This window comes from Lagenorhynchus albirostris, chromosome 3 (assembly GCF_949774975.1).
Source record: "Lagenorhynchus albirostris chromosome 3, mLagAlb1.1, whole genome shotgun sequence".
NCBI lineage: Eukaryota > Metazoa > Chordata > Mammalia > Artiodactyla > Delphinidae > Lagenorhynchus > Lagenorhynchus albirostris.
The window spans coordinates 49163640-49178846 of NC_083097.1; the positions used below are offsets into that span (position 1 = coordinate 49163640).

At 33.6% G+C, this 15207-nt stretch overlaps 1 protein-coding gene across 1 annotated transcript in view; it reads left to right on the forward strand.

Moving 5' to 3' along the window:
- Window positions 1–15207, forward strand: part of IPO11 (importin 11) — a 216112-nt gene that overhangs the window by 119142 nt on the left and 81763 nt on the right. The window contains exons 25-26 of the mRNA XM_060142999.1: window positions 9405–9500; window positions 9813–9926. Coding sequence (XP_059998982.1) covers window positions 9405–9500; window positions 9813–9926 — 210 coding nt within the window. The remainder of the gene's footprint in view (window positions 1–9404; window positions 9501–9812; window positions 9927–15207) is intronic.

Sequence of the window (15207 nt, forward strand, 5' to 3'; positions counted from 1 at the left end):
GTTTGCCCAAAGAGTTTCATTGTAAGAAATGTGTTAACCACAATAATCATAGCAACAACCCGTAGTACATTTTGGGGGGCTAAGTGGGTATAAGTTTGTGCAGGCAGTAAAGTCTTTCATAATAGCCAATAAGAGTAATCATCAGTTGGCACTTATTCAAGCATTACACTATTTTATGTGCTGTTCTTTGGACATTATACACATGTATGCACCTCTAAAGCTCCAGATATCTGTGTTAATATGCATGTTAATTTGATTTTCAAATTGGTTGCATTTACTATCATTGTTGATTATCCAGTCATTCACCATATAGGTCAGGGGTCAGCAAACTTTTTCTGTAAAGGACCAGCTAGTAAATGTTTTAGGTTTTGTGGGCCCTACAGTCTTTGTCTCAACTATTTATATGTTTTGTTGTGGATTGAAAGCAGGCATAGATGGTATGTAAGTTAATGACTGTGGCTGTATCCAAAAATGCTTTATTTACACAATCATGTAGTTGTTCGGATTTGGCCCAAGGGCATTGTTTGCCAACCCCTGTTACTGGTATTCAGTGCGTTCTGGTAGGCATACATGATAGAAAAACCAGTTTCTGCTCTTGAGTAATTCATTCTTTTGGGGGAAGGAGGCATGTAAGCAATCAGCCCATATTTAGTGTGTTATGTTGTTTTGGATTAGAGGTATCTCAGATTACCTGGTGAACTTTTTGAAAATTTGGGTAGGACATAAGATGTTGGTATTTCTTTTTAAAAAGTTCCCTAGGTGATTTTCATGAGCACTTTCTAGTGTGAGCCATTGCTGTCCATTGGCTTTATGTTACTCTGGGAGTATAGATGTGGTCATCTAACCCAGCATTTTGCAGAGAACATTTTTCAGGGAGAAAGGGTTGAGATGGGACCTGGGTCTTAAATGTTTGGTAGGGTTAGGGTTACCAGATAAAACATAGTACTTCTATTTGCTAATTCTGGCAATCCTAGTGGGGTGAATTAGATTAATACAGTGTTAAGTACTGCAGAGAAGTGAACAGAAATAAGAACAGAGAGAATACTGTGAGAATTGTTTGTTGAAGGTGGGGATAATGGTGTTATTTAAAACCTTTAGTGTCTATAAATTGGAGGGGTTCATATGCCAGATTACTGAAGTGTTAAATTAGAAAGTGATGAGAAAATGATTATATTATTAAGAACTATATTTGTTCCTAGGGCTACCATAACAAAGTATCACAACCTGGGTGGCTTAAAACAACAGGAACTAATTTATAATATTTATAGTGATTATCTCTCTCACAGAGTTCTGGAAACTACAGGTCTGAAATCAAGATGTTGGCAGGGCCATACTCTCTCTGAAGACTCTAGGGGAGAATCTGTTCCATGCCTTTCTCTTAGCTTCTGGTGGTGGCCAGCAATTTCTGGCTTCCTTGGCTTATACATGCGTCACTCCAGTCTCTGCCTCGATTGTCACATGACATTCTCCTTGTATCTTTGTCTTTTCTTCTTATAAGGGCACCAGTCATAATGGATTAAGTGCCTACCATAATAACTTCATCTTAACTTAATTATATCTACAAAGACTCTATTTCCACATAAGGTCACATTCACAGGTACTTGGGATTAGGACTTCAGCATATCTTTTGCAGGGGGCAGGGCACAAGTCAATCCATAACAAGAATTTACTGTTAAAAAATAAAAAGATAGCTTTTGTGTGTGGAGAGGCAGTGAGGAAAATCTGATCTGAGTAGATTTTGTAGGTAAAAGTGACCCAATAGAAAGGAAGATGGCGCCAGAATGATACAGGAGATTGGTATTTTAAGTCTAGAGCGTTTGTAGAAGGGGCAAGAGTTTGTTTTTTAAGAGAGCTGGCCAGACTGGTAGTGATTGAAGCTGTAGATATAATGTTAGGTGAAGAGAGTAAGAAACTGGCATATGACCTTGGTGTTTCCAGATAAAAAGACAAGATTGTCAGAGCTGCCTGATGCCTGTCACTATGAGGCAGAGGAGCACTACAGGATGATTAGTACGTCTGCACTTATTGAGGAGGGAGAGGGGACTGAGTAGTATTCATCTCAGTATTCATTTTTAAATGAACTCTGTCTTACAGATGTTTAGGTTAAAATTTAAGAATGTTTCAGTTATATTAGAATGTCGTCTTAGACTTTGTAAGAGAAATCTTGTAAAGTAAAGGCTTTTAACAAGAGTTGAAATAAAAAGTACTTTGGTAAATTCTGATTTTTCCCAGAAAGATTGTTTATCAAACATATTACATTTTTCACACTCTCTGATTTGCTGTTTTATATTTGAAATCACAATGGAAACTTAAATCCAAAATATTGTTATAAACTAAGAAGTGGGTAAATATAGAGTGAAAATACAGCAGAACTCTCTGGTTTTAATTTCATAGGTTCTTCAGTTTCTTTTTTAGAGTAGGGGGTAAAGGATGGGAATGTATGCCCTTGTTACTGAGAAGCTTGTGGGCTCTGAAGGAGTAATAACAGGAATCTGTGTGTGTGGCTTGTCAAGACCCCAGATACTGGAGTCCTAGTCTACCGCCATGTGTCTATCAATCCTCACCTGTACTGATTTCAAAGTGTTCTAGCTCCAAAGCTTACAAGCAAGTAACATTAAACATGTTGTTTGCTAAACTGTTTTTGTGAATTTTTATTGCATTTATGCCCTTACCAAACTGATATAGTGGCAGTATATAATTATGTTGAGGAACTTCCATCTGTCTTACAGAATCTCAGCTTCATCTTTTGCCTTGGTGATAATTTCTTCTCTGAAAGTAGGGATATAAGGAATTGATACTTTGGACTTAATTCTGTTTGAGGAATAACTGATTGGCAATGTGGGAGTGATAGAAATTTGAGAGAAAATTGTCGTGTCATTTTGATGTTGCCTTTGTAGATTTTTCAATATGTGTGTGTTTTATCTTCTTCTCCTTTACTAGACTGTAAGCTTTTCCATGATCCTAAGTTTAGTAAATAATAACTGCATTTGGAATGTTGTTCTCTCCTTGACCTGTGCCTTGGTTTTGTACACCCAGCTCTGTTACTTATACGTTCTTGAGTACATTTTGGACTTAAATTCTCTTATTTATTATATAAGATGTTGTACTATATGATTTTTAATAATCTGTAACTATATATTATCTGAAATCCCTGTGACAAATTATAATCTATAAATTCTAAGTGATGAAAAAAGGTTGTTTCTTATGTTTATAAACACCTACCAGAAAAAATTTGAATTGAAAGTGTTTTTTTCCTCCTGCTTTTCTGCAATATTATTAGTAATTATTGAAAGACAACTTTTTCTGAGTCATATGGAATGGGATTGTGAAATTTATTTGAAAAATGAGGCAAGTTTTTAGGATATATCATAAGGAGAATATTTATTTTCTTTTACTATTTGTTTTAAATTATATTCTTACAAAATAATTAGACCTAGTGTAACTTAGCAGGTGACTTAAGCAAAACTGCTAGGGTTAGAATATTAGCCCTGCTACTTCACAGCTGTGTGAGGTGAACCAGTTAATCTCTGCTCCTCACTTTCCATCTGTAAAATGGGAATAAAAATGTTACGTACTTCCTTAGGTTGTGGTGAGGATTATATGACCTTATATGTATAAAGCACTTGTAACATTGCCTAACATGTAATCAGCTAATACAAGTGTTGGCTATTTTAATCTAATTATATAGTTATCTAATTATTTAATCTCCCTTTGGGGGAAAACAGGCCACCAGGGAACTCTTCCTTTGACCATCTTTTGTAAATAAATGTTTATTTAAAATAGTACATTAGTTAAATTTTTTATAACTTAAGTAGATGATTTGCACAGCGATAGAATTTTACTCTTTTTCCAGAACCATGTTATCTTAGCTGGTTTTTTAAAAATAATTGTTTTAAATTCTTTCTTTCTTTTCAAAATAACATGCTCTTTTAAAAAATTTTATTATGAAAAATTCCAAATTTATATAATGTACAGCACTACCCTTACAGTTTTACTAGAAGGAAATCTATTTGTTTCTCCTTTTTCCTTGAACTGAGAGAAGGTAATGTTATTATTTGTCCCCCAGTTGTGCCTAATATTTTTTGATTGAATGATTCAGCACAAATCAGTTACCATCCAAATATACATTGAAATATTTGTAACGTTTAACATGCATTACACATTAAACCAGTTTCTCTCTAAGTATGCTAGCCAGGGGGTCATAAATAGGATATAAATACTTGAATTATATAACATATGTTTAAGACTGTATTTTTATATAACATTGCTGTAGCTAAACCTCTGTATTTGATTTGAAATCCCAGAAACTGAATTTTATTGTTTATTAAATGGATGTTAAATACTAGAAATATACTAATTATCATGAAAAAATTATTTGTGTTTTTTTTTATATAAAAGAATATTTTAGGATAATGGTTCTTTTATGCTTGTACTTGAAAGCTGAGAGAACTCTCAACATTTTTGGCATTTTCCTATTCTCAGAGTTCCAATAAAGTTATAATAGTTTTTAATATTGGCTCATTTTTTTCCCATTTTTTAATACCTCTCAGATACTGTTTCTTAATATAGTATGCACATTTTTAATATATTTTTGACTAAGTGTCACTGTTATACTAATTTCTGACAGTATCTGGAAGCAACTTCTTTGTTTTGAAGCAGAAAATTACAATGTTATGAAAATTGGATAGAGAGACAAGTATGCCTGCCTTCAGAGCAAAAATAGGCTTTAATGTATTCTGTGATTCGGAACAAGTTATCTAGATGAATACAATTATATTCTAAAAATACTCAAATTTAACATTTTTTTTAAATTTGAAATTTATCCATATGTATACATACCAACTTGAGTTTAGAAATTATCTCTTTTATCATGGTCTTATTAAGCAGTAGTGAGCCATGTTGGTTTTATTCACTGTGATAAGCCTTATTTAAGATGGCACGTGTATTTTTAAGGTATAATTTATTCTGTAATAATTATAGCTAATACTAGCATTTACTGTATGATACACATTTCTAAGCACATAGCATAGAGTTCATTTAATCCTCACATAAACCTGTGACAGTGGTACTGTTCTTTTCCCCATTTTTACAGATGAGAAATTAAATCACAAAAAGATAAATACCTTGTCCAAGGTCACACAACTAGTAAGTATTGGAGCCATGTTATAAACATAGGCATTCTGACTTAAGCATCTGTGGTCTTAACCACTTTGTATGCAATGTCAGCCTAAATCAAAAAAATTGTTTGAGTGTAAGGCACAAACTAAAAGCCTACATTTTTCACAGGGATTATATTATAAAAACATAGTCTGTTTCTAAACTATTTCAGGTGTATTCAGAAAGGGGGTGGATTGAAAGTAAAGTTAAGAAGTTCTATTTGTAATAGCAAAATGCTGATAAAAATAATTAGTAATAGGTGACTGGATGATAGGCGGTACTGCACCTTATTTAGCCACACAGAGGAGTACTGTGCAGCCTTAGAAAGGAATGAAGATGACCTCTGTATACAGTTTTAGAGTTAAGCAAGGAACAGTGTTTAGAGTTTTCTTGTATTTAAAGAGTGCAGCATAGATAGCAATGGAAAAATAAACCAAATTAAGAAAAGTAGTTATGTAGGGGAAAGAGGGACAGAGAATGCAAGCTAGATCTTTCAGGATGTATGTTTTGTACTTTAGGGTTTGAAGCCATAGAGATGTTTCACATGATTTAAAATAATAAAGTAAAAGCAGTTCTAAACATAAAAAAAAGGAAACATTTGAATCTAACTATTATTATGTTGGTGCCATAAGTCATCTGAGAATATTTCAAGTAATAGTATTTTACATGTACCTCCCTGGTGGGATATAACGTTAGAACAAAAAGAAACATAAGGAAATTATAAATTGCTTTCAATATTGTTATTGTTATCAGTAATATCGGTATTATTATTTTGAAACCCATATGTACATATGTGGGCATTTTTGTACACAGCAGTTAGAAGCAAATAAGCTAAGGTTATTAGAATCTGGGATTTTTCAATATAAGGGAAGAAGGATGGAACTATTAAAGAAGTTATATAAAATGCTATAGTCTTAAATTGAATTTGGTGAATTATTGGTATATACTTCTCAGGAAGAGAAAAATAAATTTCCTAAATCTGTGTAAGCAAAGACCTAGAAGCAGTGTCAATCCAGTGGCAATGAGCACCTTAGAACCTAGATTATGGTCTGTAAATACTGTGTCCTGCTGGTTGACTCCAGAGCTCGGGCAAGAGAGACACAACATAAACTGGGGACCTCTCCTTGTGCCGGAAGGAAGAGAAGGTGGGATTTTCTCAAAAGGATGCAAGAGTCAACTTGAAGGAGCTCCCACTGCCTAATAATGGGACAGTTTGAGCATCAAAACAAAACTAAACTAAGTGGATTAAAACATATCAAACATGTTAAAATCCCTGAGAACATAATGATTCTCCCCAAGAAGAGTAACTTATGATTTAAATTCTCTCAGTATCTGTAAATTACCTTTTAATAAACTACCTGTTATTGCTTTAGTTGTCTTTGGTGTTATTTCCTTCTTGGACATGTTTGGCCATCTGGCTATACGTGCATTTCACTTAAAATATACAAAATTGTGTATTACCACTGAAATCGTTAGATGCATTTTTCAAAATCTTGTTTAGAAGTGAAAGCAGCGCTGCTGATCAAAATGTTTGGTAGGATTCTGATCATTATGAAAGAACCTTCTTCATTATGGAAATAGTCATAATTTGAACTCTGACTTTTAGGTCACAACTGCAATACCTTCCCTAGAAATTGGACTGTATAGAGTGTTATGTGTGTGGAAATAAGACCATTCCATACAGATTTTCCCACAGGTTTCTCAAGTTCACCATGTCTAAAGTGAAGCCTCACTATTAACGGCATCACGATTGTACCCATTGACCAAACGTGAAAACTAGGAGTAATCCCAGACTTCTTCACCTCTGGTCAGCTGTTCAATTGGTTTTTTATATCTGATCAGCTCTGCTTTCTGATTTTCTCTTGATTCTGATCCACAGTCCTTGCCTCCAAGTCTGATAGTGGCATTTTCCTGCATAATTTTTCAGAAAGGATCTCATTGTTTCTATGGTTCCTAACTTTTTGAATACAAAGACTCCATTTTTGTTCTGAAATAAGTGAATCCTTTACATACTGTACCTTTATATATAAAGAAAGTGCATAATGACAGCTGGATTGTATTGAATGGTACGTTTCAGTGAATTTACATTTTAAAAGTCATAATCTTAAATATGTGATTACTTTTCCTTTTCTGTACAAACTTCTGTAATCTTTGGAGTTAATAATTTTTTTAGTGTAATTTTTTAAGTGCACTGAGTTCTCTGCCACTTGTCTCTGTTCAATATGTTCAGACACATTGACCCATAAGGATTTTATTACTTTAATTTTCTTGAAGAAGTCTCTTTCAGAGCCATGCTAACTCCCCCACCTTGCTCCCCCTCCCCAAGCTTGTAGCTTCTTTTTCTTTTTCCTAGTGTTCTGAAATTTTGCAGTGATGTACCTTGATTTAGGGTTTTTTTAATTAATAGTACCAGGCACTCCTGGGCCCTTTTAGTCTGGAAAGTCTCTCTTTTAGACCCTTTAAAGAAAATATACTGTCTTCTCCTGGGGTCGGGGAAGGTCAGTTGCCCAAATATGCAGATTAGGGAATATCTGGCAATTTGTTTCCTAAGTAGACTTCCAACCTGTCTTATTTTTAGCTTTTCCTTTACCCTCCTTTCCAAAGATGTATGGCTCTGCTAATTCCTGTGGTTTTTGGTGGGGAGAGGTAGGGAGAAGATACATCTGATGTGCATCGAGTTGCTCTCAGCTTTCTCTATTGTAACCTTAGATTTCAGCTTTCTCTCATCTGATAAGTCATTTACCTCTTGAATTTCTTTGTACCTTCCAGTATTCATCTCTCATTCCTTTTGTCCTTTAAAAATTATTCACCCTCCCTTTAAAATCTTTTTATATAAGTTAAGTGGGGTTTTAGGAGGGAATGAAGTTATAGTGTGTCTAACAGTCAGCAGATGGCCTTGCTTTCCATTCATAGATAAAATGTCCGGTGACATCTGCCTCTGGGTAGCTTATCTACACCTTCCCCCTCTATTCCAAATCTAATTTTTTGACAAAGTAAACCTTATTGAGGTCAGATTTAATCATGTTCTGAGTCTCATCATCTCCTGTTGCTTTTAATCAGGAACTGTGGTATCTTTTATCCTGTATTTCTTATTAGATAGCATGGTGTTCGGCCCACAGTAAAAGTTATTGTATTTTTAGACTTTTCTTTGCACATTCCTTTTACTTCTTGCACAAAATTAGAGGATGTTGTCATTCATTGTACTGTTTGCTTACCTTGAGAATGTTTTGAAATGCACGAGGTGTATTTGTTGCTGTGTTGGGAGCATGCCATTGGCACATAATGAACAGAGATCAGAGATGCTAAAAACCCCTCGATAGGTGGAATAGTCCTGCGCAGTAAACACTTGTCCCACTCAGAATGCCAATAGTCAGTCTTGAAAAACATTGCTGGACGTTTTAAGGGAAACCTGGCTCTGCCTTGAGACTGGTACTTGCCCACAACCCTCTCAAATGGTGTCTGCTTTCATTCTTACCCCGCAAGCAGTGGGGCTAGAAGTATAGACATTTCTTCTTGGACCTCACTGCTGCTTTCTGACCACTGCCTTCCTCACTCCACCCCTCCCCCCCCAACCCTGGAACAAACAAACAAACAAATCCCACCCCAGTTTGAATTTCATGCTGCCTGTCTTTGTTATAGAGGGAGCCCATCTCACTCAGATAAAAGTAATTTATGTTTCAAATTTTCATCTGTAACAATGTGCATGGTTAATAATCTGTATGATTGTATTATAAATAAAATAAGATTATTTCTCATTTAGTAAATATGCAGTATATATGCAACATGCCCTTTTCCATCCAATTTATGGATAAATTTAAATGTAGACTTACTTTTGGATAGTGAGTGTAGTTGTTACTGATTTCCCTTTTCACTATTAAAATACTTTAGAAGTGCCTTTTATTGCCTCAATAAGACAATAAACATTATAAAACGTTAAATAGACATTAACATTTTATAAGGGTTATTTATTTAAAATGCAAAGATAAGAAGTACATTAACAACATATCTGTTATCAAAATGGGATTAATTATAATTCTATGTAAGATGTATAACTGTCTAAATATTACATACTTAAAATCGAATTGTAATTTTTAATGGATTATCTTATAAAAGTGTGTCTAGAATATTGAATACTTCATGTACTTATATATATGTGATATTTAATACGTTGTTTTCTTTACCTGTGTTTTGCATAAAGCAGTGACTTGCATTATTAAGCATTACCAATGTGTCATTTTGGTTTTTAGGTTGTGGAAAATGCCCTTAAAGTGAACCCAGTATTAAGCCCGCAAATGTTTCAACCAATTCTACCCTGTGTTTTCAGAGGTATTATAGAAGGGGAGGTAAGATTTTTCTTAAGCTTCTAAAGTTAGTATTGGATTCTAGGGTTCTATTTTAATTATTTTCCTTATTCATTGAAAAATTATTTCTTCTTCACATATGTAATCCATATAACTATGTACATAATACATATATATTACCTTGTATGACATATATTTAGTTAGAACTCAGGCAATATTGGTGTTCATTCTGAAGAAGCAGTGTAAAGAAGAATATTGTTATTTCATATCCCTGTTGATTGTTACTTTTTGTCAATGATTGTTTATATTTGTACCATAACACAGTTTTACATATGCTGTATTTTAATTGTACAGAGGTATCCTGTAGTGATGTCAACGTATCTCGGCGTTATGGGTCGAGTCCTGCTACAAAACACTAGTTTCTTTTCCTCACTACTTAATGAGATGGCACATAAATTTAATCAGGAGGTAAGAATCAATTTACTTAAATTGAAGGAGGTCTTTATTCAAATAAAGATTGGAAATAATTTTGTGAAATAATGAGTCTATAAAAGTCTTGTAGTATTTAAACTTTATTTATTTCCCTGAATCAAATTTTATTATGTTCAAGAATACGAAATGAAATAGTACATAGTTGAGTCATTCATAGAATTACTTTCAACAAACAGATGATTTTGAAATAAATATTTTTGTTATTTTAAATCTTTAATAAGTTGTATTGATACTATAATTTGGGAGAAGGAGAAAGAAACCTGTGAATGGCAGTTGAAACTTAAATTTTGTTCTCTCTCAAAATAGGCAATTTTATTCTGCTTAGCCATAGGATAGAATTTTGATTTGTTATGGTTGCCGTTTTTGTTAACTCATACATAAAATGAAACAGGAATACTTTACATATAATCATGTACTACCTTTGTTTCATTTCCTTAATGAACTTGTTCTTAATGCCATGCAATGAGTTTCTGTCATCATTATTGTGGGAAATGACTTTTTCAGCAGAAGCTTATTAAAAATATACTGTAACTACTACCAACTACCTGAGTAAACCAACTACCAGAGTAAGTATGGAATAGGTTATTAAGTGAGTTGGTTACTTGAGACTACATACATTATATTAAAATATGGTTTTTATGTCTTAAGTCATTAATCTGTTAAGATTTATAAAATGTAGAAGGTGGAATGTACTTGACTGATCTCTAGAATGGAGGGGCAGTTTGTGAAAGCTTTTGGTTTGTGGCTGAAATAGGTATTACCATTTCCACTTTTAATGAAAATCAGAGTAAGGAAGTGTGAACTGTAGAATGTATATAGTTTTTCCAGAATTAGACTAATGTAATTAGAGAATCTAGACTTTATTTTGATGAATAGGCAGGACAGATTTTTCATTAGCTTCATTAAATTTAACTGTGATGGAATAATGTTAAAAGTTTAAAGAGTTTATTCACTTGAGTTCAGCAAAATCTGTTGAGTGGTTTTAATAATAACAATATATTTAACAATATAAATTTTATGTATTATTTTAATTCTTCACAACAACCCAATGGATAATAATATTTTTATTTCCATCTTACACCTGAGAAATCTGAGGCTTGGAGAGATTTAGTGACTTGGTCAAGTTTGCAAAGCTAGCAAATGATGGAATTGATATGCAGACCCCAGCAACCTCACTTCAGAGCTGATATCTCAGCGACCACATTCTACTGCCTCCTATACATCCTGCAATAGGCACTTCTCCACTAGACACTGAAGACACCTGGTTTGACAAGCCGATAGTATTCTTTTAAGTGAGAGAGTACTTACACAGGCAATTTTGTAATACTATTATAAATACTATGTTAGAGTTTTGTCCATCGTGCTGTGGGAAGAGAAAGAAAAGCTGTCTACTCTGTTAAATTTTTTTGTCCAATTTTTTTTCTTCTGATAAAATACACATAGCATAAAATTTACTATCTTATCTATTTTTAAGTGTGCAGGTCAGTGGTATTAAACATATTCATAGTGTACAATCATCACCACCATGTTTCTCCATAACTCTTTCAGACTTGTAAAACTTGAACCTCTATATCCATTAAAGAATAACTCCCCATTACCCTCTCCCTGTAGCTGCTGGAAACACCATTTTACTTTCTATGTCTGTGATTTTGACTACTCTAAGGTACCTCATATAAGTGGAATCATACTGTATTTGTCTTTTTGTGACTAACATATCACTTAGCATAATATCCTGAAAGTTCATCATGTTGTAGGATATGTCAGAATTTCCTTCCTTTTTAAGGCTGAATAATATTCCATGGTATATATTTATCACACTCTACTTATCCATTCATCAGTCAGTGTACACTTGAGTTGCTTCCACATTTTAGCTACAGTGAATAAAGCTGCTATGAACATGGGTACTCAGATATCTATTTGTGACCTGCTTTCAGTTCTTTTGGGTATATATCCAGAAGTGGAATTGCTGGGTCATGTTGTAATTCTATTTTTAAGTTTTTAAGGAACCACCATACTATTTTCCACATAGCTCCACCATTTTAAATTCCCATCCACAGTGCACAAGGGTTCCAGTTTCTTCATATCCTTTCCAACACTTGTTTTTGTTTTTGATAGTGTCCACTTTAATGGGTATGAAGTCGTATTGTAATTTTGATTTGCATTTCCCTAATGATTAGTGGTGTTGAGCATGTTTTCATGTGTTCGTTAGCCATTTGTGTATCTTATTTGGAGAAATGTCTAAGTCTTTTGCCCTTTTTTTTTTTTTTTTTTTTTTCGGTACACAGGCCTCTCACTGTTGTGGCCTCTCCCTTTGCGGAGCACAGGCTCCGGACGCGCAGGTTCAGCGGCCATGGCTCATGGGCCCAGCCGCTCCGCGGCATGTGGGATCCTCCCGGAGCGGGACACGAACCCGTGTCCCCCGCATCAGCAGGTGGACTCTCAACCACTGCGCCACCAGGGAAGCCCTTTTGCCCATTTTTGAATCCGTTTTTCTGTTGTTGAGTTTTAGGGTTAATTATGTATTCTGTATGTTAATCTCTTATCAGATATATGATTTATAAATATTTTCACCAGTTTTGTGGGTTGCCATTTTACTATGTTGATAGTGTCTTTTGATGCACAAAATTTTTTAATTTTCAAGAAGTTCAATATATCTTAGTTTTTTCCTTTTATTGCTTATGCCTTTGGTGCCATATCCAAGAAATCACTGCCAAATTCAGTGTAGTGAAGCTTTTGTACTTTTTTTTGTTTACGAGTTTTATAGTTTAGGTCTTACCTTTAGTTCTTTGACCTCCCCTTTTTTTTTCCAATTGAAGTATAGTTGGTGTACAATATTATATTAGTTTCAGGTGTACAGCATAGTGATTCATTATTTTTTTACAGATTATACTCCACTAAATGTTATTATAAGATAATGGCTATAATGCCCTGTGCTATACAGTGTGTCCTTGTTATTTATCTCTGACCCATTTTAAGTTGAATTTTGTATATGGTATGAGATGAGGGTCCAGCTTCATTCTTTTGCATGTGGTTATTCAGTTTTTACAGTGCCATTTGTTGAAAAGAGTGTCCTTTCCCCATTGAATGATCTTGGCACTCTTGTCAAAAGTCATTTGACCATATATGCAAGGGTTTATTTCTGGGCTCCGTATTCTGTTCCATGTCTATATGTCTATCTTTGTATGATTATCACATAATTTTGATTACTAAAGCTTTGTAAGGCATGTTGAAATCCAAAAGTGTGAATGCTCTGGCTTTTTTTCATATTTTGGGGGATGGTTTTGTCTATTCAGGGTCCCTTGAGATTCTATATGAATTTTAGGATGGGTTTTTATATTTCTGCAAAAAGTGTCATTGGGATTTCGACAGAGCTTGCATTGAAACTGTAGATTGCTTTGAGTAGTATTGACATCTTAATATTAAGTCTTGCAGTCCATGAACATGGGATGTTATTTCCATTTATTTATGTCTTAATAAGGAGTGTTTTATATTTTTCATTATACAAGTCTTTCACCTCCTTGGTTAAATTAATTCCTAAGCATTTTATTCTTTTTGATGATAGTAAAATAGAATTGTTTTTGTAATTTCTTTTTTAGATTGTTCATTGCTCATGTATAGAAATGCAACTGATTTTTGTTGACTTTGTATTCTGCTGCTTTGCTGAGTTCATATTTTCTAACAGTTTTTTTGGAGGAATCTTTGGGATTTTCTACATAAAAGAACATATGATCTGGAAACATAATTTTGTTTCTTCCTTACCAGTTTTGATGCATTTTATTTCTTTTGCTTGCCTAATTGTTCTGGCTAGAACTTCCAGTACTGTGTTAAATAGAAGTGGTGAAATTTGGCATCCTTGTTTTGTTCCTGGTATTAAAGGATGAGATCTTCTCAGTCTTTTGTCATTCAGTCTGATGTTCATCATGGGTTTTCATATATGGCATTTATTATGTTGAGATATTTTCTCCCTATTCCTAATTTATTCACTGTTTTTATCATGAAAGGGTATTGAATTTTGTTACATGCTTTTTCTATATCTATCAAGGTGATCATGGGTTTTTTATCCTTTATTCTGTTAATGTGGGGTGTTATCTTGATTGATTTTCATATGTTGAATCATCCTTCCATTCCTGGAATAAATCTCATTTGGTTATGGTGTATCATCTTTTTAATATGTTGCTGAATTCTGTTTACTAGTACTTTGTTGAAGATTTTTGTATTAATGTTCGTAAGAGACACTGATCTGTAGCTTTTCTTTTTTGTATTATCTTTGTTGGGCTTTATTACCAGGATAATGCTGGCCTCATAGAATGAGTTAGGATGTGTTCCCTCCTCTTTGATTTTTAAAATTGAAATTTTAAAAATATTGTAATAAGTCCCTGCTAACTAGAAAATAGTATAATAATAACCTTGATAAATGCTGTAAATAATTAATAGTACAAATTTTACTATGAAGCAGTTTATCATTTTTTTTTTCTTTTGATGTGGACCATTTTTAAAGTCTTTATTGAATTTGTTAAAATACTGCCTTTTATGTTTTGGTTTTTTGGCTGCGAGGCATGTGGGATCTTAACTTCCCGACCAGGGATGAACCCACACCCCCTGCATTGGAAGGCGAAGTCTTAACCACTGGACCACCAGGGAAGTCCCTATTATTTCTGTTTTGTAAATAAATCTTTTGAATGTGCAGGAGTACAATGAAGAAATTATGTTAACAATAAATTGCAGTGTAGAACATCTTCTGATATGTTGAAGAATTTAGAACGATCTGGAACCTCTTGAAACTTTAGGACTCGGTGCCAAGTAAAAGTAATCTTTATTTCTGGAATGAAAAATATTTTTATTATTTCAGCAAAATATAGTGATTTGTTATTGCTTAATGATATAAACTTTGGATGCAAAGGTGCTTAAGAATTGTATCATTAGAAGTTGAAGGTTCTAAATACATTTCATCAGAATGTCAGTCATGTTCTATTAATGTTTCTGGCAAAGTAAAGAATTTTTGCAGCAGTCAGTGAGGAAAAAAATTAAGGAAACATCATGAATTTATGTTAGATAATAAAGTGATTGAGATAATAAAGTTTTTCCACTGTCAGAGTGAACAAAAACATTTGGAAAAGTACCATCAGCATTTAAAAAATTCTGTCAACTATGCAGTTTTAATACAGTATCTTAAGACATGAAATATTTAATAGAAATTTCAAAAAATTAATATTTATGGGACTATCATTATATTCTAAATTTGTTTTTCACCTGCTAG